The sequence below is a fragment of the Candoia aspera genome, chromosome 5 (genome assembly GCF_035149785.1).
Source record: "Candoia aspera isolate rCanAsp1 chromosome 5, rCanAsp1.hap2, whole genome shotgun sequence".
In the NCBI taxonomy this organism is placed as follows: Eukaryota; Metazoa; Chordata; class Lepidosauria; order Squamata; family Boidae; genus Candoia; species Candoia aspera.
The window spans coordinates 112,742,895-112,767,516 of record NC_086157.1 but is presented as its reverse complement, the minus strand read 5'-3'; the positions used below and the strand labels follow the sequence as shown (position 1 = coordinate 112,767,516).

Below are 24,622 nucleotides of genomic sequence, written 5' to 3'. Positions count from 1 at the left end.
AATGTTAGACACAGACCTAAGAGAATTGGTGTTTGGGCTGTGCGACATGATGGCTTGTAGCTTTGGCCACAGAGGATGGCAGGGGGGAGCTAGGATACTGCGAAAGAGAAGCGCTCCCTTCAGTAATACCTTGATTTAATAGATCACTGGGGAAAGGTGGTCTCTTCAATATCTGTTAAATCTAAATTTACTTAGTTTATGTAAATGTAGGTACTTTACATAATGATGTGATTCGTTTCATTGTATGTAAGCTGCATACATTATCCAGACTGATTTGCCAAACCACACTTTTCCTTTACTTGGGGGCAAAACCAAATTTCATCCAAGGCATCCCAAGCTGATTGATTAGGAAGCCACAAAAAGCTGTGGTTTCTCACTCCAGGAGGAGAGATCATGGCTTTGGGGCAGGAATGGATTGGGGGAGGGGGGAAATGATTTACACTAACAAACAAGGACATGGGAATAGTTCAGGATCCAATAGTGCCATCAGGATCCATGTCTCTTGGAAGTGGGGAATCAAGCGACAGGTTTCCTGCAACCTCATATAGTTTGGCCTTTGGTCTTATTGCCATAGTCGCAGCAGCTGGTGACCCCTAGCTGATAGTTGGCTCTCGAAAGAGCTAAGCAGGGTCAGGGATGAGGTAGTGCTTGGACAGGAGGCCACAAGGAAATCCTAGGCATGGAGGCTACACTGGGAAATCAAAAAACAAGCAATTGCAAGGCATTTCTATTCTGTTGCTAGGAAAACATGTTCCTTTTCAGTGGGTGCCCTTGTGCTGTAAAATAGCCACCTCCTGGAAATGTGATTGCCCCCCCTCCCCATTTTTAGCCTTCCACAAGCTATTAAAACCAGAATGATTTCAGAACACCTTTGGAGAACAAAGTAATGCCCCCGGGCTTCGTTGTTGATGCCATTTTGCGCTGCAGTGTGATCTTTGTTATTGCACCGTTTTAATTTTACACCACAGACCTTGTTCTGCCTGGTTTCCTATGACTCAGTTGGGGACCGCTGACAGCCTTTTGACCGTGGTGGGTGCAAATCCAGAAGTAGTCCTCAGGTGTCCAGCTCAGCTTGGGACCTTCCCTTTCTGGTTCCACTTCCTGTTTCGTAATATTAAGCAAGGCTCCTATAGGTAACAAGGGCTTATAACCTGGCTCTTCCGCCAGGAGTTGGGCCAGGACATTTTTTTTTTTTTTGTACCATCCCTCTGTTACTTTTTCGTTTTATGTTGCACGCCATCCAGAGTTGGGGTGGAGTCCGGCAGCCTATAAAGGTAATCCATAAATAATCAATAGCAGACGAGATGCCCCAACAGCCCAAAGAAGAGAAGGCTTTCCTTCTGGCAGATGTCTCCCAACAGAGGCTGGAGAGCTATTTGTTGGGAATGCCTTAAGGTAGATTCCGCAGATGAGCGATGGAGTGGACGCCTGGTCTGAAGTGGCCTTTTCAACCCGAGGGTCCTTTGGCCCAACGCCACTAACCCATTTTGTCCCTCCTCCAGACAATCCCGCAGTATTCGGTCGCCTGCCATTCCACTTCCAATGTGGTGGTAGAACCCAGCGGTCTCCTGGAGATGAATAACTTCACCAGTCAACGCCTTGATGAGGAGGACACCGTCATGGAACAGGACATTGACAGCAGCAACGAGGACGGGACGGAGCCCAGCCCGATGCAGAGTTCAGAACAGACCTAGTGCATTTCGGACACTTGGATGCACTTTAAGGCAACAGCTGAAGGTCTGGCTGTTGGTGTCCAAGAAGCTCTTATATTACTCGTAAGAAGCACTTTGCCTATCCGAGGTCTTTGGACGGGCTGACGGCCGGCGTGTTAGCGAGACAGTATTGGCGAGATGGGATCGCAAAACGGTTTTGACAGGAGAGGCCCCGTGACCGTTCTGGGGCCACCGTTGGACAGCAGAATGTATTTTTCGTTGAGGTCAGGAGAGCAAAATACGTGCAGTGATTTTTATTTTTCGTTTTTTCCATCAAGGAAGGTATATTGAAGTTTTGTTTGCTACGGCATTCTGGATTATCTATTGAAACGTGGTGGTGTTTAAAAAAAAACACACACACACACAGCAACCCAACAAGTCCTCCCCCTCCCCTCCCGAAGCCACAAAGTGAAGTCTGAGCTTGTGGTTGAACAAATGTTCATCACAAAGAGATCTTTGTGATTTTGTTTTAAAGGCTAGCATGTGGAGTCTCTTTAAAACTGATAGCAGGGAGCATTCAGACATGCTGTCTTACGCAGGGGGGAGAGACAGTTTCCCTACACTGCACCTCTTTTTCCTTTCAAAGTAAATTTCAGAATATTGGCCCTTAAAACAAAACATGCGGTCCCAAAATTTTCAAAATTGTGGATGCCACACTGTGATGACGCTGGTCTTCCCCTGACTTCACAGATTTTTTTTTTCCTTTCTTTCTCTGATCCACAGATGAAACTGTTCAGGGAGCCCAGTGCTGAACCTGCTTCTTTCTATTTATCTAGGCCAAAAGGAAGAACGTTTCACACCCCTGGCCTGTGAAACAGCACCAGGCACTGTTCAGTATCTTTTCATATTTAAGCTGTGAAACGAGAATGGGTTTAATGCGGAGGACGTTGGATGCCTGAGATAGAATTTGGGTGCGAGCATAAATATTCGGACTCATCTTTCATTCCTAAATGCAACTTTAAAAAAGAGAGAGAGAGAGAGAGAGAGAAAGAACCACACAACTTTTCTTATGATTATGTGGGGACTTTAAAAATGTACATGGCCCTTTCAATAGTTTTGTTTGACTGTATTTAAAGTGGTCCTTCTTCAGCCTAATAGTTTTAGTTTGCACAGGAAATACATTGGGGTTTTACTGTGGCGAAAAAATCCCGATTAAAAAGAAACAAGAAAAAAAAACCTTAATAATGAAGACATGGCTTTTATACGTGTGTGTGTGTGTGTGTGTGTCTGTGTGTGTGAGAGTATGCGTATACACACACAAAAAATGTACATAGGAAGTTTTTAACTTTTTTGTATAGATTTCATTATAAATAAGCATTTTACGATTTTTGAAGTATCTTGTATATACACCCTTCAGTTGAACTGCTGTTTGGTTTTCGGTTCGGTCCTTGTTCTGATCTTTTTCGTTTTGGTTCGTTTCGTTTCGTTTCTCGGTGCTGAAGTACTACTTTAAGTAGGCGCTCTTCGAAAGCTCTAATACAATTTTGTGTCAATATTTTTATATTGTGATTTTAGTGTTTTGTAATTAAACCACCAGTAGACAGAAAACGCCGCTGGCTGAAGTTTGAAACCCAAAAGTCTGTTTAAGTGTCATGTCTTGGTTCTCGCAGCAGAGGGTGCCCTTGGATGGGCTTCACCATCCCTCCAGTCTTAATCCCCATGTAAACTCTTGCAGACTGTTTTATCCTTCTGCATCTGTTGCAGTAATTTCTAGCCTGGTGCTTGGAGCCTGAGAGATGATTCAGTGGCTCTTACAAGATCACCAAGGCAAGCGTCCGTTGGAGATCCAGAGGAGGGCAGACGAGGTGATGGTGTAAAACAGAAGGGGCTGCATTGCCCACTGAATGGAGTTACGATTTGGGGTTTGGGCAAGGGCTGGGAAGGTTTAGCATGTTTCCTTTCTCTTAAGGGTCATAAATCTGTTGTAAGGGCTTCCATTTCAGGCTCTGTGTGTTTTATGCCATTTCAGGGCAGGGGGGAGCATGGCAACCCCCGTAGAGGGCAGGGGTGAAAATGATCCTCCTTGCATTTGGCTCCAGCCAGGCTATAAAATTGCGAAGACGGCAGTAATGAATGAATAACTTTATTGATTAGTCAAACGACCATATCAGAAAGTTGGGCATCAGCCGCTATAAGATATAAAATACACCAAAAAACAGCTAAAATACAGTAAGAGTAGATAAAATGTACTATGGTAAGATAAAATACCATAGTAGAAGAAGGCAGTAATGAATGCTGCTGTGCAAGAGGGCGTGGAGACCCATGTGGAAGCCCCCCTCCCCACCACCACCAATATGGGATCCTTAGACAAGATTGGAAGTCATGGAAACATCTCAGTGTTGTCCTTACTCTGGTGCAGAGGGGCCCACGACACAGGTCAAAAAAGGGCAAGGCTTTAACCTCGTGGCTGTGGCCGACATCTTGACTTTTTTGACCACCATCCCCCTGCCACAGGGTGCTGGTTCCAGAAAGAGACACTGGAGAATTCTCATCCAATTCCTTGATTCCCCAGGTGAAGGTTCAGGAATCTGCAGACTGATAAAGAGCTTGCTCGGCCCTTTTACGTGTTTCATTTCTTTCCTCCTTTCTCTGCAGGAGCTCAAGCCAGCTTCCGTGGGGTTTTCCCTTCCTTTATCCTCAACAAAACAGCCCTGTGAGGTAGGCTGGCCTCTAAAGATGGGCGGGGGGGAGCCCAAGGCTACAGTGCAGAGTGGGTGGGGCTGATTCTGGTTTTGGAGCCAGATGGCACTTTGAAGTGTTTACTCTGGTTCTCAAGCTATATTACACGATTTCCATGGCAGCTTTCAAGGGATTCTCCCTCGCAAAGGGTGTGGGAAAGTATGCACCAATTTTCAGGCCACACAGCAGGGCTGCGAAAGCTGCCTGCAGCCTATCCCTGAAAAGCAATTAAATAAATATTTTTTCCTGGATCAAATGGCTTTCACTGGCAATGGCTCCCTCTGGCCACTTTGTTCATCGGTTGCCCCTTGCTGCACCCCAGAAAGCAAAGGAATTATGAAAAAAGGAAAAATAGCAATATATCCATTACAAGAAGTTGGTCAACTGGGGGGGTGGGGGGTGGAGACAAGCAGCTGGCATAATTAATATCAGGGCTGATAATGTACGCCTGAAGCATTCTCTGCGAAGCGATCTCCAGAATTATTAGGAAACGCAGCAGGAATTACAAGAACTGTTTAAATATTACTGAAGTTCAAATGAATAACAAATTTGTATGACTGCCTCCCACTTTTACAGTTGATTCTTTGCCAAGAGTGGGTGGATAGACCAGTGTTCCTCAACCTTTGCAACGTTAAGATGTGTGGACTTCAACTCCTAGAATTCCCCGGCCAGCCATGCTGGGAGTCGAAGTCCACACGTCTTAAAGTTGCAAAGGTTGAGGAACATCGGGATAGACAATTGGGTTGGTCCCCAACTGCAACCTTTCCCCCAGAAAACGTTTGAGCCGAAGAATATTAATCCACCCTTGTGAAAGCTGGCGTTGGGTGACGCGCAGCGATACGGATGGAGCGAGGAGATAGCCTCATCGCGGACAGCAGCTGTTGGCCGCAGAAAAACGTATCGTGAACTGCGAAAACAGGGCTAAGCGGCTAACTGGCTTTCTAATCATTCTGCAAAATGCCTGCTATCTGAAATTCGATTTGGTTTCGTCTGAAGCACTGATACAGATGGTAGTGGTTTGTCAAGTTCACGTTAGGCCAAGAAGCTGGGAAGAAAATACACATCTGTAGTTTTCAGATTGCGTCCAGAAGGCATCCCAAGTTTTGTTTTGTTTTTTAAACATACGACTTTTTTCAGCAAGATGACAGTCATGGTGGATGAGCTGCCCAGAAACAGCGTCAGAGACCCACCTTCTGTAATTTGGATCCGCAGAGCTGCTGCTCCTCCATCTGTGGTTTTGCTTTTCTTTATTGACAATTGCATTTGATGATTTCTCCAAGCCATTCATTCAAAATAAGAAAAATCAACAAAACCAAACCAGACTTGCTTCAGAAGTCCCGCTATTTAATTTAAGGCAAAATTTGAGACTTGAGACCAAAATCACATACAGCGAAGAACTAGACCAACCAGCCACCACCAGATCATCAAAGTTGAGGCGGATGAGCAGATGAAGGAATCTTGTCTACATCGGTGGCAGCACTTAGCCAACATTAGCTGAACTAACCAGGTTAGTACTTGGATGGGAGACCACCAGGAAATATTAGGCTAAACTAGGAAGTTAAAGCTTTCTGGAAGAAGGGAAGAGTGAACCATGTCTGCTTCTGGGAGATTGTATTTACATACATGAGCTATCTAGTTTGGTCTAGTGGTTAAGGCAACGGGCTAGAAACCAGGAGGCTGTGAGTTCTAGTCCTGCCTCCGGCATGAAAGCCAGCTGGGTGACTTTGGGCCAGTCATACTCTCTCTCAGCTTAACTCACCTCACCGAGTTGTTGTGGGGAAAATAGGAGGAGGAAGGCATATTATGTATGTTCGCCGCTTTGAAGTATTTATAAAAATAATAAAGGGATAAAAAATAAATAAAATCTAGACTGGTGTCCACAGCAAAGGAAAACTCTTAGTTGACTTTTGCTGTTCTCAAAAAGTTAAGCAGGTTCATACAAGCCCCAAAACAGAAGAGGCAAGGGAAGCAATTCTGTTTTGTTGTGAAGAAAAACACATGGATGTGTCCACTGAGTCATCAGAAATGGAGTCCTACTCATGGGAGTTTTTACCTTTAAGAATAGCTACTATGCTTCCCTACTGCAATGAGTTGGGCCCCGGGGGGCAGTTATTTTTCATTTTGCTGCCCCCTTTTTGGAAAAGTTTGGTGAGATGGAGGAGCAGGGCCTTCTAACACAGTGGAGGAGAGAAAGAAAAAAAGTGTGTACCCGTGTTTGTGAGCTGTGATGATGCAATATTGATATTAAAGAAAGGAGGCAGGAAGGCCTTGGAAAATTATGTCATATGAAGAACAACGTCAAAAAACTTGATCTAATTGCTCAAGAACCATCTTGTTTGTCTCTCTTCCCAAAGCAGGTGAATTGGTTTTCCTTGGGGCAAGGCAGGTGTAGGTTTTTCTTTCCGGCATGGCATCGTAGTTCCTTGGCCATCCACTTGTGTGAGAAGTCCAGTCTTGATAAATTCCAAGCGCTAGAAACATTGCCTTGAAAATTGAACTTCTCCTCGACATGCAATGATCAGTTTGATCAGCTGATTGTGTCAATAATCCTGTGAATTTCAAACCCAAATATGAGAATGGTAATGGTAATTGGGGTAGGTAATAATGGCAGTAGTAGAACAAGCTCAAACCATGAGAGTCAATGTTCCAATTTTAACAGCAAAGACATTGCAACCAACTTTCATTAAACATATACAAGAGGACCATTTTACACAAAACATAATTTTTTGTGGTGCTAACCTTCTTTAAAGAAATTGCTTTAGTGACTAGCCGTAAGTAATTCAGCTGAACTGTAGAAAGAAATCCAGATTGATTTGGAATGCACCCAAATCATAGGGTTTTGCGATGACATAATGCAGTTGTGTCCCATTCTTCTCACAGACATCAGTCCCCAAATTCTCAGCCATGGCCATGCTGGTTGGGAATTCTGAGAATATCAACCCTGTTTTGGCTCTTTTAAAACCCTTGCTGTTAAGCTGACTAAGTGCGAAAAATGTTAAATACTGATCTCCATATTTTTAAATTAAGACAGAAATTAAAATAGTGCCCAGTTCAGATGTCTATGAAGCCCCTTGGTAAAGCCCATGCCTGCAGAAGCAATTTTGTCCTGCTGTGAGGGACCATGAGGGTGTTGGAGACTTGAAGCCATTGATGCATTGTCATCCCCACATCAGCCTTCTACCCTATGAGGTTATTGGTTAGCATGATTGTTGTTCAGTCGTTAAGTCTGAACATGGACCTTAGCACACCAGGCCTTCCTATGCTCCATTGTCTTCAGAGTTTACTCAGATTCATGTTCATTGCATTGGTGATGCTATCTAGCCATCTCATCCTCTGCCGTCCCCTTCTCCTTTCGCCTTCAGTCTTTCCCAGCATCAGGGTCTTTTCCAGTGAGTCCTTTCTTCACATTAGGTGGCCAAAGTATTTGAGCTTCAGCTTCAGTGTCTGTCCTTCCAATGAGCAGTCAGGGTTGATTTCCTGTAGGATTGACTGATTTGACCTTGCAGTCCAAGGGACTCTTAAGAGTCTTCTCCAGCACCACAGTTCGAAAGCATCAATTCTTTGGCGCTCAGCTTTCCTTATGGTCCAACTCTCACAGCCATACATTACTACTGAGAAAACCATAGCTTTGATTATACCTTTGTTGGCAAGGTGATGTCTCTGCTTTTTAATATGCTGTCTAGGTTTGCCATAGCTTTCCTCCCAAGGAGCAAGCGTCTTTTAATTTCATGGCTGCAGTCACCGTCTGCAGTGATCTTGGAGCCCAAGAAAATAAAATCCGTCACTGCTTCCATTTCTTCCCCTTCTATTTGCCAGGAAGTGATGGGGCCAGATGCCATGATCTTAGTTTTTTTAATGTTGAGTTTCAAGCCAACATGATACAGGAGGACTTCTATGACACCAGCAGAAGACACCAATAGAGCAGAAGGTGTCTGAAGGAATTCCCAACCTTTCCAGGTTGGGTTAGGAGAATCCCTAGAGAACAGCTAGGATCACTTTGAGATTGGGTGGGCCCATTGTCTAAGCTAGCAGAAATAAATTATTCTATATTCAAATACATGTACAGAAATGTGGAGAAACTTCGAGGTATATAGGCCTTGGAAGGGAAGCTAATAGTGTGGATTGCCAACGGAGACTCAGAAAATTACAACATTCCAGATTTAACAGCTTGGCCATTCTGCTAAAATAGTGGAAGTTTCTAAAATCCCCAAATCTAGTCATGGCTGAGGTTATCAGCACAGATAACTGGGGCCAGAATAAATCATTGTGGCTGGTGATTTGTGGAGAAAAAGGGCAGGCTGATTCTAACCTCTTGTGATTTACTTGCAGCCAAAGTTGAGTCTGCAGACCGCCAGACCAAGCTGCTGCCAGCATTTCTTTGAAGATTACAGAAAGGGTCATTCCCTGATGCCCTCTAGACATTTTGGACTTTGGCTCCATCAGCTTTGGTTAGCATGGCTAGTGGCAAGGGGTTACAGGAACAGTAGTCTTGGAGGTCTATTCCTGAATATATTCCTCTCCTTTAAGAACTAACCATGTTTGTGGGATAAGGCCCAAAGTTCACCAAATTCTGTAGTCCAGAAAGTGTGAGGTGTGCTGTGAACCATCTCCAGACTTCAATGAGACCTTTTGATCAGAGGTCTTCAACAGACCCCTTAGACTCCCTATGGCCGAAGCACATGGACGCTACCATTTCTCACTTTGGAAGCAAGTTCATATAACTCCTCCTTGATCCAGCCACGATCCTAACCAGAGAAAAGCTACTGAGTCCTTTTACATGGAGGTGGTAGGCTTGAGCCTCAGATCTTTTGTGTGCAAGCAAGATTTCAACCCTTAGACTGTGTCTTCTCCTATGAAAGTAGATCTCCTACTCTTGCTGACTCCGAGAGGTAGGGTGGCGGTGGTCCTATTTCAACTTTTTAAAAAAGTGACCCCCAAGTGGGGCAGCCCTTTAGTTAGAAGTGCCTTTTTGAAGCTCCAAGGCTATTTTTCAGACCTAAAAGTAGGGTCCTGGCTTTGGCCTTAATGATGAGACTGATGGACTTTTAATGATGAGACTCATGATAAAATCCCACTGATTTTCAATTGGATCAACAATCAACAGGTCAACAAATTTATCCTCGCTCCATCATTCTTTCTACTCCTGGAGTTTTGAGAAGTTTTCCTTATGTTCATGACCCAGTCTCAGTCTTGGGGTTTGTCTCATCCCCAACACGGCTATTTCTGTTTTTCTGCAATGGTCATCTAGAGTTTTGCAAACCGGATTTAGTAGCTCTATCTTTATCCCAGTTGCAAGGGGGATCTTATTCTCAGAAAGCTCTTCCCTAATCCTATGTAAAGTTACCTAATTTGGCTTAAATTGATCCTCCCAGTCTCATACGCCAACACTTTCAAATTATCCCTGGTGGTGTTAATACAAAAACTAGTTTCAGGCTACTGCACTTCTGTTTTCCAAGAACTAAGGAAGCTGTCTTTCGCCTACGGCTGAGGATCAGCTAGAGTAACTTCTGGGTTTCACATTTTTGTAAGGCCTTGAATGTGGAGATCTTAGAAGGCTGATGGTCTCTTGTTTCGATTCTGAGTTAGCCAATTGCAGAAGTAGGCAAACGCATTTGGGATTTTGATGGCAGGTGGGGACTGTGCTCATAAAAACCATTTGAGAGGAGGAGCAGAGGGAAAAGGGAATGGCCTTGAAGGACAGAAGGAAAAGCTGCCAATGGTCAGATAAGGGGGGCCTGAGCTCAGGCCAAGGATGTAATGTGAGAAAACGACTCAGGCAAGCCCCCTCCCTGATCCTCACAAAGGGAGGAAGGGGGAAGCACATTTGGACTTGCGAGATTCTGTTACTATAGCTTTACAGTAACAGTAGTTCTGACCCTCATGGCATTGGTTTCTTGGTCTGGTCTACCTTATAGGGCTGATGGGAGGGGAGCTTGTCTCTAGGACAGTGTTTCTCAACCTTGGCCACTTGAAGATGTGTGGACTTCATCTCCCAGAATTCCCCAGCCAGGAGAAACACTGCTCTAGCATGACCTGTAATAGCCTAATGTTGCACATAAATATGATGCTAGAAGCTGATGTTGCTTTGCAGCCAGCCATCCTCCTATTAAAAGTTTTTTTCCCCCTTTTTAAATTATTTAATTTTTTTTTAAAAAAATATACAGTCAGGAGCCATAAGTCTGGCACATAGATGCCCAATGTCCACACTGCGTATCTCTGGCCTCTAAGAATATTTCTGGGGGATGTTTTATGAGCAGCCCATTCTAATAAATAAAATCTTCACATAAACTGAACTCTAGTGCCTCATTAGTCTTCATGCTAGATTAAATCTGTCAATTTTAGTAGATTACACAAGTCAACTTGACTATTTGCCCCTCTCCTCAGACACCCCGACTCCCTGGGCGGGTGGGACAAGACAGAAGGAAGAAGGTTGCTCGTATCTTATTTTAATATCGCACCATCTATTTTTTATTTATAATTCTGAACATGGCTGCATGATGCAAACTGCTAAAAAGGGGGAAATATTTCCATAAAACACAAAACAGTATGTGTGAAACTAAAAGATACAGATTCGTGAAACTGAAACGTATATATATGGGGGGGGGAGAGAGAGAACAAAGAAAACCACGTATCACGGACGATCTAAAAAATCGGTTTTCAGACAGTGAATTCATCCTTGCCCACGCAGAAATGTAGGGACTGGTCTTCCCATTATGTTGAAGAAGAGCCCATTCCAATGTCTTCCAGTTATGAGCCTTTAATATAAAACTAGCACCCTGGAAACTCAATTGCACACCAGCTAAGATACATCAAGGTTTTAATTTTTGAGCAAGAGACCCAGACTCCTCCTCTAAAGCAGTCTGACTCACTACCAAGAGAAGTCGTCTTTAATAGCAGAGGGGTAATAATCATTCACAAGTAAGTTCCCGTTGCTGTCTGGTGTGTTCAGACAACGTGCTCGGCCAGGTTAGTAAAAGGCTGAGCAACTGAATAGCACAATGTGGGGTTTTGGGTTGGTGGGGAGAGTTGGGGGAAGGATGTCCCGTGCATCGTGTCACCACGCAACCAAATGATGTAATTTGCATCAGCCACACGAGGACTAAAATCACATCACATGTAATTTGCAAATTGAGGTCAAGTGATATCACGGCTTGTACCAGTTCCGTATGATGTAACATGCTAACTTGATCGTTAAGCTTTTTGTGGTTTTCCACGTCGGGCGACCCCCAGCCAGCTTCGCTAGTTTAAGTCAAATGCTTCGGTGCAAACCTTGGAAACAAGTTAATTCAATAACTAGGTAAAGTCTCCTGGGGGAACGCAGCTTACGTATGCAGGAGGACAGGTCGGTTACAAAGAAGGAAGTCCTCTCGCCAATTTTCCACCCCCAGAATCTGCTCCGGTTCTATCTCTTGCACCTTCTTCCAAAGAAATCCAGCGAGCCTTTGGCCCGGGGTGAGTAAAAGTGGAATGGAGTGGGGAACGCTGTTTCTGCAGTGCTGAATGCCCAGTGCATGTTAGAAGCAGAAGACCAGGAACCAGGAACCAAGCTGTCCACTTTCATTGCTGGTGGTGGGTGGGAGGTGGGGGGATCCCGTGGTATTTCCCCTTGAGCCTCTCTAGTCATGTGCTTCTATTTCAAGAAGTTCTCTGTGGTGTCAGATCCTCCCCAGTGTGATTTCCTCTCCAGCCAGCAAGATGCCATTTCAGGTGGGTGGCATTTTCAGGTCCTCCACAGGGATGCCACGTCTTCCTTGGACCCTCCCAGACAACCTGGTCAGCCCTGAGATCATCTACTCTCTCCAAATTAGGAAGGATGGGAAGATCTGAAGCCAGCCCTTGGGACCAACGGCTATAGCCATTGACTTGCAATGTCAATGTAGCCCTTGCATTGTTGACCCAGGTTTAGCGTGTTGTGGGAAGTAGGCAAGAAAGGGATAGGAGCTGCTGTTGTCACCTAAGGGATAAGAAAGCTGAAGGACAGAAAAGGAAGGAGATTGAGAAGCTGCCTCCAGAGATCTGTTTGGCTCCCATCCTGATAATGGCACTGAAATGTGGCCTTGGCCAGAGAGGTAGTTGAGGCCCTGTAAGGCAGGGTTTCTCAAACTTGGCCACAAAGGTGGACTTCAACTCCCAGAATTCCCCAGCCAGCATTCCTTAATTTGTTACATTTTGGTACATTATTCTCACCAGTAAATGCATTTTGTGCAGCATTCTTCTCCTTTGTATGAGGTAAAAGAGGCAACGGTTTGAAGAAGCGAGGTTTCTGATCAGAGTTGAATTTCAGTTTAGGCATTGGTCCAAAAATGCAGTTAGACAGCTTGTGTTAACATGTGAACTGAACTAATTACTCTCCAGTCCCTTCTCATAATCTTCATCTTTTAAGGTAGTTTTGGAAATGATCATGCCCAATGCTAGCCATCTGCATGTTGAAATTCAGACCTATTGGCTTGGTTTGCATGAGGGGTTATCTGAACGATGGTCTTCCCCATTAACTAAGCGATCAACTAACACTAGGAGCTTGGCACAGGTAGTCCTCGCTTAACAACCACTCGTTTAGTGACTGTTCAGATTTACGACAGTGCTGAAAAAAATTACTTATAACCGCTCCTCACACTTAACTGTCGCAGTGTCCCCACAGTCACATGATCATGATTTGGGCGATTGGCAACTGGTTTGCATTTACGACCGTCACAGCATCCTGTGGTCATTTCAAGCTTCCCAGCTGGCTTCTGGCAAGCAAAATCAACGAGGAACCACAAGATTTGCTTAACAACCACATGGTTCACTTAATGCCTGTGGTGTTTCACTTAATGATCACCGCAAAAATGGTCGTAAAATCTGGTCGAATTCGCTTAATGACCACTTTGCTTAGCAACCGAAATTCCAGTCCCCATTGTGGTTGTTAAGCGAGGACTATCTGTATGCACAACATGCTAGATGCAAATGTGATTGCTGAGTTTATGGTACCCGGTGCTGAGAGAACCTTGCAATCAGCCTTAGGAAGAACTTCGACCTCCAGAAATTGGTTTGATTTATCAGTGCATCTAAAAGTCACCCGTCTGAAAATCAAGAGAAAATCAGATTTGTGCGCAAACCTTTGTTCTCGTTCAGTTTTTCATAGAAATATTTCCCTGTCAGTTGCTATGAGGGCTGGAGAAATTATTTTGGGGTGTTTTTTTTTAAAAGGGGGGGTATTCCTACTGGAGTGGAGAAATTAAACATCAGCACACTCTACTTGGGGGGGGGGCCTGTAAGCAGCTGCATCTGGCTGTTCATTACCCCAAAAGCATCTGATTTGTGATTCCTTGCACCACTGGCATGGTGTTGCCCCTTATTCCCGCATCAACTATGGACTATGCTGCAGCCTCAGCACATTTTTTTTTATATAGTTTGTAAAATGCCTGCCCTTTACTATGCCTTTGGACTGTTTAATTTGCAAGCCAATTTATACATCCTATGTTTGGGCCAGGGGAGTCTTTCACTGCTTGTTTGTAAAACTTTTGCATCTGGGAGTCTTTTCCAGGGGTGGTTGGGTTTGGAAAAAGTGACTTAGATCATATTTCTTAAAAAAAAAAAGAGGAAAAGAACATAACTGCGTCTGGATGGAAACAGTGCAGACTTTTTGATTGAGATAATGAATGAGTCTTAAACAGGTATTTGCATAAAACCCCCACACAGTTAAATAACTTGGCAATAAAAGTTAACGCTTGTCCGAAGAGTGAGCAGGACCAGCAGGGATATCGCATGCCTGAAACGCATGGTTTTCATTTATATCCAGTCTAAACAATCCAAGAAGGGGATTGATTGTTGTTCTAAGCTTGCTTGTATGAGATTTTAAAATGACAAACCTTGGCTGGTTGCAAACAACTGATTAAAGGAAAGAACAGATGCAGTTAGAAGCAAATCCAGACGGGATGCTCTGCATGAAATTGTGCAAAGCCTATGCCATGCACCTCCTAGTTTTGCTGCAAAAAAAGTCCAAGATTCAGCTCCTAGTATCTCCAGGGAAGGCAAAGACATATTTTAGTCTGAAACCCTAGGAAGCTGGACACAGGCGTCTGTGTCGAATGAGTAACACAAAAATGACAAAATGCGTTACGATATCATGAGAGGCACTTAGCCCCCACCCCCCTCCCTGCCCCACTGCGATGGCTGGGGAACTAAAGCCAGCAAAATTCAGCCTTTCAAATATTTCAAACTACGACTTCTGGGCTTACAGCAGCTGCGTTTCAAGCTGTCTGTTGGCCTACGTGAGATGGGACAAATCGTGAGAATTGAGCAATTTCCAGTTCAGTCAAAATCAAGCCAAATTAACCTGACCGTTTGGGATTCCACTGGCCAAACTCATTGGTCTGATCAGGCCAATTGGATCTGGATTTCTGAAGCGATCCAGGAAAAGCAGGTCTTGCAGGGAATCCCAACCGTCTGATTGAATTCAGAGGCATCCGTTTCAACCTGAAGATCCTGTTCAACTTCCTGGTTCAAGTCCGAAAATTGATCTGACAGTAATTTGGGGGAAAAGTAATGCTTTCAAACTGAATCTCCAGATTTGGGTTTTACACAGCCCACATAGATCACAGAATCTATGAGTTTGAAGGGACCTTAAAGGTCATCTAGTCCAGCTGTCTTTTCAGTGAAGGATCCACTAGAGCAGCGTTTCTCAACCTCAGCAACTTTAAGATGTGTGCACTTCGACTCCCAGAATTCCCTGGGGAATTCTGGGAGTCGAAGTGCACACATCTTAAAGTTGCTGAGGTTGAGAAACACTGCACTAGAGCATTTCTGGAAGGTGACCATCAGTCTCTGTTTGAATACTTCCAGCGAAGGAGAACTCATAATTTCATGAGGCGGTCTGTTCCACCGGCTGACAGCTTTATGCAAGCAGGTCCTTCTGAGGTTCATCATAAACCAACTTCCTTGTAATTTTAACCCACTGGTTCTGGCCTTACTCTGGGGCAACAGAGTAGAAGCCCATCCCTTTTTGCCCCCCGTCAGGTCACCATCATGGGATAAATGCCAGTGTGTCTAAACCACAAGGCCGCTGCTGAATCTGAGGAAGAAACGGGTGGATTTCCAAACATCACTAACAAAGAGCAGAGGGATATTTCCAGATCAGGTTTATCTGGGAAACGGGCCGTTAGACCTTCAGTTTCGCAGTCTGAGAAAAAGAGGGCCAGGCCATTCACAGAGACGGGCCATCATTAGCCTGGGAGTGACATCCACTTTCTGAGATTCTGGATCTTAATCCCTTATCTCTTGACCGTGATTCTAATTAAAGAAACTCAGCTTGGCTGTGGCTTCCCCTCTCATGCCCTGCTATCAGGGATCTGATCTCAGGAAGGAAGCCACTCCAAAAGGCCCCAGCACCCACCTGGATCCGTGAGCCCCTTGAGGTTGCCGCCTGGAGGGCTGAAATTGGCATCGGGCTGGGGGCGAAGGGTGTCATTGGCATCCAACCACTGCATGGCCCAGGTTGGGGGATGGTGGTGTGGCGATACGGGGCCTAGCTGCCCACAATCCATTCTGGGAAGCAGGAGAGACGGTGAGAAACATGGCACCGTGATTCCTTTTTTTTCTCCAGGACACAAGCAGGGGTTGCTAAACTCTGCCCTGGTTTAGCAGAATAGCAGCAATATTTCAGGAGATGACCGGTTAGCAGCTGGCCTCCAGGTTTAATGCAATAATAGTATGTAAGTAAGAATGTATTAAAGTAAGAAATAATTTATTAAACCTGTATGCTGCCTGATTCTCAACAGCTCTGGGCGGCTCACAATACTCAAAAAGGAAATTACAAAGAAATCCATGAAAAATAAAAGGGCAAGTGGGATGAAGAGAGGGGTTTAGATTATTTGTTTTATTTATTTGGATGTATTAGCCGCCCAACTCCAGGGAGTCCCCCTCTCCCTCTCTGAAGGCCTGGGCGAAGAGCCAGGTCTTCACAGCTCTTCTGAACACCTGGAGAGTTGGGGGCCATCTGGGTTTTGGGGGGAACCAAGGTGCTGGATATCACCTACAAAGTGCTTCATGGCTTGGCCCTTTGCTAGCTCTGGGGTCTTCAGGTCCAGGTACATCCACCCACTCTACCCTGGCTGAGAGGATAGAGAATCCCACCTGGAGATGGAAAGGGAAGGGGGGCTTGGAAACTATCTTTCTGCTTTGCAGCCCTCTAGCTTTGGAATAGCTTGTCCCCTGAAGTCATAGGAGGCAGCTGTTCAGGTGGGATACCTGTCTGGGCGATGCTCTGGTTTCAGGGGCTTCTCCTGGGGGGTGGGGGGGACAAAATCTGTAAGATGCATGGCATTGTGTAATGGTGGGAAGACCTTGAGAGACAGGTGAAGAGATGCTGCCTAGGGAATGGTCAGATAAGAGAGGGAGGAGCCCACAGCTGCATAATGGGAGGAGCAAGAGGCTCAGAAGGGACCCGCCCTGGTTTCTCGGGCTGTAAAGGAGATGGTGGGGGAGAGAGAGTTGTACTTTCAGATTTGCAAGATTGAGGTCTGCCTTACCAGGTAGACCAACAGGAAACACGACCAGATGAGCTAATTCTACTTTATTGTGAGGCTGAATTGACAGAATCTTGCAAGACTGAAAGCATTAGCGGGCTGGGGAGTTCTGCGGGTGGACGGCCACACATCTTAAAGTTGCCAAGGTTGAGAAACACTGGTTGTAAGAGAAAGAAAGAAAGAAAGAAAGAAAGAAAGAAAGAAAGAAAGAAAGGGAGGGAGGGAGGGAGGGAGGGAGGGAGGAAGGGAGGGAGGGAGGGAACATTTAGACAAGACCCCAAGTTCACTCCACCTCTCTGCCCGGTGACGCCTCCCCGCCGCTTGGCTCTTTGAGAATTTCCTGTCATGTTTTTCAAAACAAATATTCCTTCGTGCCTTGAGGTCAGAGGCCAAAGCTTGCTCGAGGAAGTTGGATTCCTGTCCTCTATGTACTCCCATTTCCCAGGCTTGTAGTGTTTATTTTGAGAGGCATTTGTTTTTCTCAGATCCTGCCTTTCTGAAACTTCTCGCAGCCTCTCCCTTTAACACAAGCAAGCAGGAAGCTTCCCCGCCCCCAATTCCAAAGAAATAACTCTTTGGCAACTATGGATTGTTTACCATTGCACCAATCCATTTAGACAGAAAAGGTCAGTTGCAGATCCAGGGACTTCATTCACACAACCTGCTAAACCTGGTTGGTATCCCCTGCAGTTTGCTAAAAATAAATAATAATAATTCTGCAAATCTCAAAGAGCAGAGGACAGCTGTGGCCAAGAGGGCAATTGCATCCATAGGTTCTCCTGCTGCACCGGTTGCACCCATTCCGGGACCAGGAGAGGGGTCCCTTCCAACAATCACTCACTTCTTGGTGGACTACTGTAATGAATTCTCCATGGGGCTGGCCTTGAAGACTATTTGGCCACTACTGCTGGTCCAGAATGCAGCGGTGCGGGTTGTGATGGGCGTGTCATGGTACATGCACGTGTCCCAGCTGCTGTGCAAGCTGCATTGGCTTCCGGGCGCGATTCATGTGCTGGTTATCGCCTCTGAAGCTCTGCATGGCATAGGACTGGCGACCTGACAGGCTGCCTGTCTCCACATGTTTCTGCCCGTCCAGTGAGGTCAGCGAGAGTGGGCATGCTCCTGGCCCCATCGATTAAGTGGTGTCATCTTCAGGGGCCACCAAGCATGGCTTCTCAGCATGGCCTGCCCTCTACAGCAACATCCCCCCAGAGATCCATACAATTCCCACCTGACTGATTTTTGCAAATTGTTGGAAACCTGGTTGTTCTCTGAGGCCTTGGGTTAAGGTGATGGTCCAGCCCCTTTTCTTCAGGGTATATTTTTTAATCTTTTTGTCTTCTGAGGTTGGTCTTGCTCTGTTATTTCTCTTTATTTCTCTTTTAATTGTTAGCCACCAGAGTCATCACGAAGTCGGGCGGCCTCAAAGTTAACACATTAGATGAATTAAAGTGGTTTTTCCAAATGAAGCCACTTTGCTGCCACAGTCGACAAACGAACGGTGGAGCTGGGCAGCCTCAGAATGGGAAAATTAAATGAAGTTAAAGCCTGTTTAGTTTATTTATGGTTTGATGGATTGTGCCTCGTTTGCACATGGGTTAATTGAGTAACCAGGTTTGCGTGTTTTGTGCTAACTCTGAATTTAGGCTAATTCAGTAACCAAGTTGCATGCTGTGTGAATCAGACAAACTTCCATAGGGTAGTTCAGTGTTTCTCAACCTTGTCAGCTTTAAGACGTGTGGACGTCAACTCCTAGAATCCCCCAGCCAGCCAGAATTGGTGTAGTTCATAAGCCTTCTTATTTTTTATTCTAACTAGTTCCTATCATAAACTGCCCCCCCACCCAACAAATGCATGATGTGCCTCCTGCATCCGTGCCACAATCTGAGTCTTATGCATATTTCCAGCGCTGAAGGAAACAATCCATGCTGAGTTTAGAAGGCGGAGTGTTTTCGCACTCAATGAAACACTCAGGAATTCTGTGTTGGGCTGAATATTCACCCTGGTTCAAAATCATTCCACCCATGAAGGATCAAAGGGTGACGCATCGCAAGGTAAACAGCTCCATCACATGAAGTGCTGATGATCCCTCTTACAAGGAGGATGTGAAAAGGCCAGGGGGTTCTCCCAAATTGCTTGCAAAATTCAAGTCTTGTACTTCCTTTCCGGGAGAAAACCGATTCTTTCCAAGAAACTTGAAAAGGCTTGTAAGCCTGGGCATCAGCTGCCTGGGTCAAAGCAAAGGGCCCCAAATGCTGGGAAGGATTTCTATTTTGCTAAAGAGTTCTCTGGCCTGTCACTTCCAGCCAGGCGTGAGATGGATCGCAGCTTCTTTGCCAAATGACGCTTACAAGTGTCAGGGATACTGGGGAGGGCTTCATCCAGGCCAGCATAGCAGGCAGAAAGTGCTGGGTATCTCTGAGCTAGGATTCAGGGGGTGTCCGCAGAGAGGGAGGGGGTCAAAAAAGTCAAGATGGCAGCCATGACCATGTGAGCAAAGCCCTGCCCTCTTTTTATGTGTGTTGCTTTGCTCACATCGTCCTGGCTGCCATCTTGACTTTTTGACCCCCCTGCAGGCACCCATCCTGCCACCTCCCTTTCAAAGAGCAGGACTACAAAACAATTCTTAATGAGATGGTGCCCCAAGTCATTCCACAGATTAATTCAACTTGCAAACTTCCTGCCCTGCCCTTTCCATCAGGCAGTGAATGCCGTGCATTTTCTTCCTCAGTGAATCCGGGCTTAAGTTCTTTTTCGAAATATAAACAGAAGGAAGGATGGGCCATGCTCCTGAGCAGGGATTCGGGACTTCAGTTCCCATCATGCCCCCCAATAGGGCCAATGGCAAGACATGGAGGCAATAGTCATCAAAAACTTGGTGGGGCATCAAATGGCTGATGGCTAGCCATGCTGGTGGTGGATTTTGGGAGTTGTGATCTCCGGAAAGCTGGTGGTTGCTGGATTGGAGGATCTGGAAGAATTTCTGATGCCCCACAAGTATTTTGAGAGGTTCAGTCTTTGATCTTGTGTACTGTCTGTGCATGTATATATGTGTATACACACACACACACACACACACACACACACAATGTGGGATGGATAGACAGACAGACAGACAGACTGATGATGTACCAAAAATCAGGCCCCACAGACAGTTGATTATATAAATCACAGTACATCAGAGGTTCAGATTGGTTGCCATAGTCATCTTAACACGTCCTTGCTTGATGGATGAGCTTTGAACATTCCTATGCAGACTATCATTTTCTCTGGAAAAAAAATTAATAAAACATATTGTGATTGGCCTATGAGGCCTGACTATTTGGCACACCCTGTGTGTGTGTGTGGGGGGGTATGTGTGTGTGTATGTATGTATGTATATGATTTATATAGCCACCTGTCTCATAAAAGTGACCCTGTGCAGCTTACAAGGATTAAAACACAGAAAAACCCACCACATATGACCCCAGGTGCCCAAGGATAAACGATAACCCCATTCGCAGAAAAAGCACATCACTAACTGCAGAGCTCATCCACCTCCCTGACCCAAATGCCTGGGGAAAGAGTTGGGGCCATCCAAATCTCCGGGGGATGCTGTTTGTCTATCTTAGTGTTTCTCAACCTTGGCAACTTTAAGATGTGTGGACTTCAACTCCCAGAAAGCATGCTGGCTAGGGAATTCTGGGAGCTGAAGTCCACACATGCTGGCTGGGGAATTCTGGGAGTTGAAGTCCACATATGTTAAAATTGCCAAGGTTGAAAAACACTTGTCTGTCTGCCTCCATCCCTCCATCCCCCCTCTCTCCATCCCTCTACTATCTGTCTGTCTGTCTATCATCTCCATCCATCCATCCATCCATCCATCCATCCATCTAATCATCTATCTATATCCATCTATCCATCTATCTATCCATCCATTCATCCCCCTCTCTCTCCATCCCTCTATCATCCATCCATCCATCCATCCATCCGTCTGTCTGCCTGTCTGACATTTTGTTGGAAGAATGATATGAAAGCAAGGGTAACACTGAGCTAATGAAATCATTTCAAATGCAATAAACCAAATACGTTGCAAAGCAAGTCAGCCAAAGCCATTAGTTGTTCTCCGTCACAGGAAACACCCACAGGAACACCCACCCACGCTGCCGTTTCGCTGAGCTTTGTCTCTCTGGAATGCTGCTGCTCGCTTTTGGATCGTGGCGGGCCTCAATTATTTTTTGTGCTTGCCTCAATGATGGCAATTTCCTGAGTATAATCCGGATGGAATTGAGGGGGAATTCCTGTGTTTTTATGCAAGTATGACCTGGATGTAATTTACGACAGACGGGTGCAAAATGCACACTGATGTCTAGCATAAGTTACAATGACGTCATGTTTGTTGTGATGTCAGCGTGATGTCTGGGAGTTGAAGTCCACCCATCTTAAAGTTGCCCAGGTTGAAAAAGGCTGATCTAAATGAATAAAGATTTCATTTAGAATGAGATTTAGAATTTAGAATCTATTTGGGTTAGAAATAAACAGCAACGGAAGTCTACTCTACTCTGTTGTGACTCATTGGTGAAAACAGTCCTGTCTCCCAACCCCGTTGCTCACACATCAGACCAAACCACCATCACCCCCCATAGACTACATTGACGTGCAAGGGACAGCTTCAGATCCTCCATCAAAAAAAAACAAAAAACAGGCAGCGGAATGACTCACAGTTCTGATAATCTGAAAGTCGTATCTTTTTCCAAGCACAACAAAGCCAAACTGTCTTGTGAAAAGGATTATTTTCCCCAGAAGAGAGATTTGTGGTCCCTTTTACAACATATCCTGCCCAGTTATTATCCCCCCCACCCCACCCCAAAGCAAGCTTTGGCACAAGATGATTCAGGGAAGATGAAAGATGCCAGTCCTTAGCCACCTCGTCCCACCCCTTTCCAGGCATATGTGAAACAGGACAATATCCCAAATGCATGAATTTCAAAGGTGATGAGAACGACTCTGTTAAAAGGAAGTGTGGAAGATGATTTTAAATCACAGATGTCCCCTACTTTGCAAATCCTTCAGTTCACACAGGGGCTGCGTTGAGGCCTTGGACCAAGCCATGATGTGGTTCCTGTGGTTTGGCGTTAATATATCATGTGAAGCCAGTTGCTAGGTTTAAACCATAATGAATGGTTTAGGGTTGTGTGATCCAAGCTGATTATGGTTTCGTCAATAAGCTACGGTAAAGCAAATCATATTTTAGTGTATGCAAACCCCAGGCTTGTGTTCCCAGGTCAGACTCTTATTTATTTCTCAAATGTGTATAAATATTAGCTGTAATTGAAAAAACTGGGAAAGTGGAGCTTACCTTTGCCAAGGGCCCTAAAATTTCTTGGGACGCCTCCACTTTACTCTTTCAACATCCCCCCCCCCTTCTTTTTAAGCTGCTGTTGGCACAAGCTTTGTTTCCCCATGCGCAGAGGAAGGAGAAATTTCCCCATGCACAGAGAAATGTTTTTAGATGATTGGGCACATTGGCTGGGCTGGTTCCAGATACAATTTGGTTGCACTTTCTTGGTGACCCCAAAGTGTTGATCTGGTTTTCCTTTCTGCTCCGTGAGTCCCCCGTTGAGTTTCTATGATTGCCTCCTATGTTCACCTCTCAGATTCAAGGTGCACGCCGCTTCTCCACAGGCTTCAAGTTTACTTTTTCGTTTCACGGTTCTGCAACCCTCTTCCACTGATTTCAGTTTCCAGACAATCTGGTCTCCCTGCAGTTAAAATAATTAAGAAGATGGGCACTTTTGAGATTTTAGGGCAGTGTTTCTGAACCTCAGCAAGTTTAGGATGGGTGGAGTTCAACTCCCAGAATTTCCCAGCCAGCCATGCTGGGAAATGCATGGTTGGCTGGGAAATTCGGGGAGTTGAACTCCACCCATCCTAAACTTGCTGAGGTTCAGAAACACTGTTTTAGAGACCTCTTCAAGATGGACACTTTGCATTAGAGCAGTGGTTCTGGCTGAAATCCACCCCAAGTTTTGCAGGATTCCCTGGGTTAATCTTAAGTGCTCCAAAACTCCTTGTTCTCTTCTCTTAGACCAGCCACATGGGCATCTGAGTTGGGGGAGGAGAGGCAAGGTGGACAAGTGATATCACATGGATGGCTCAGGACATCACCATACCAATTACACAAGTGACTCAAGCTGTTTGCCTCATGATGCATACAATGTCATCTTGGCTCTTGGCAGACACTTATGGTAGGCTAATTGGAAAGAGGGGCCCCTATTCTGGTCCCTCCAGATGAGTTGAAGGGCGATGGGACTTGTAGTTCAATGAATTGCAAGTTGATGTCCATTAGGCATTGTCTCCATCACGTTTGCAGGGGGCTGGCAGAGTTTTGGGGGCCACCTAACATATTGGGGGAGGGGGCTGTGGGCCAAAACATTAGTGGGCCCATATCACATGTATGGGCCCAGCTATTGTTGAGGATGAATTTGTTAGGTTTCTATCCTGTCGTTCATTCAGAACCTCAAGGTGGTGTCCATATTAATGTATTTATTTGCCAACTTATATCCTGCCTTAGTCACAGAGTGGGTCTGTATAACAGTGTTTCTCAAGCTCAGGAATGTTAAGATGGGTGGACTTAAACTCCCAGAATTCCCCCAGCTAGCATGCCCTATAGGATTAAAATCTGGAGGGTTAAGGTTAGGGTTAGACAAAATTAAAATTTATTTCATTTGAATTGAATTAAAGTTAGTTGGATTGTTCCCTGTGAATTAAATCATCACTCCCTCCCATCACATTCAAAATGACAATTCAATGGCAACTCTGGAAGATTGGGCCCCCATCCAAAGACTTTGGAGACCTTATATGACCTTGTGGCTTAAGTTTGTATCTCTCCAATTGTTTTTCCAATGATTTTCCCTTGTTTCCCTTCATTCTATCAAGGACTACTGTTGATCACACCTAAATATTTGCTTTACATTTAAGACTAAGAGTTGGTTAAATTGTTACGGTCATACCAAAGCCAGGGGAACTTCTATCCTGCCAGATGTTGGACTGCAGTTCCTATCATCCCTGTATAAGTCATGCTGATTGGGACTGATGGAAGATGGGGTTGAACAAGAAGGAGGGACCATAGAGTTCTACACCCAATCCAGCATCTGTTGGGTAGACTCAGAGAAGATGAGTATGTCCTTCTTCTGTTGCTAGATGCCATAAGACATCAAGAATAGGAAGCAGAGTTGGGATGAGCCTATGGTCCACTCCAATCACTTCAGCATCTTTTTCAGCCCAAACCTTGTCACCCAAGAAACCAATGGGAGTCTTGCTGCTGTGCCAGTTCCCTCCTCCAAGATGTCTTCTCATCTTCCCCACTGTGGGACTTCAAGCTGTGCTGGTCATCAACTCTGCATAATCATGGAGGCTGAATTCCACTACTGCTGATGAGCATCCAGTAGGGGAAGGCTGACACGTTATTTACTTCAACCATCCTACAACACCCACCCAAAGATTAACTGGTCTGGATTATCCCTTTGCTTTGTTTGCTTAGAAGAATGGAAGGAGAAGGGTTTACAGTCCCGAAACTAGATAGAGATCTAACTTTGTCTAGTTTACTACTTTGAGAAACAAAGCAAAGGCTAAGGGTGTTTTAATGGGGCATGAGTCCCATCATTACAGATACTGAAAATCTCCTCTTGAGCTGCATGCTTTCCATTCAACCAGTTGACCATAAATGGACTTTGCTAAGAGCTGTCT

At 45.2% G+C, this 24,622-nt stretch overlaps 1 protein-coding gene across 5 annotated transcripts in view; it reads left to right on the top strand.

Moving 5' to 3' along the window:
• The window catches only part of EMSY (EMSY transcriptional repressor, BRCA2 interacting), a 41,279-nt gene extending 37,990 nt beyond the window's left edge, over window positions 1–3,289 (top strand). For all 5 annotated transcript variants that reach the window (XM_063305968.1, XM_063305969.1, XM_063305970.1 and 2 more), the window contains one exon: window positions 1,503–3,289. In XM_063305968.1, coding sequence (XP_063162038.1) covers window positions 1,503–1,694 — 192 coding nt within the window. In that variant the 3' untranslated portion in view covers window positions 1,695–3,289. The remainder of the gene's footprint in view (window positions 1–1,502) is intronic.
• Window positions 3,290–24,622: the final 21,333 nt, after the last annotated feature.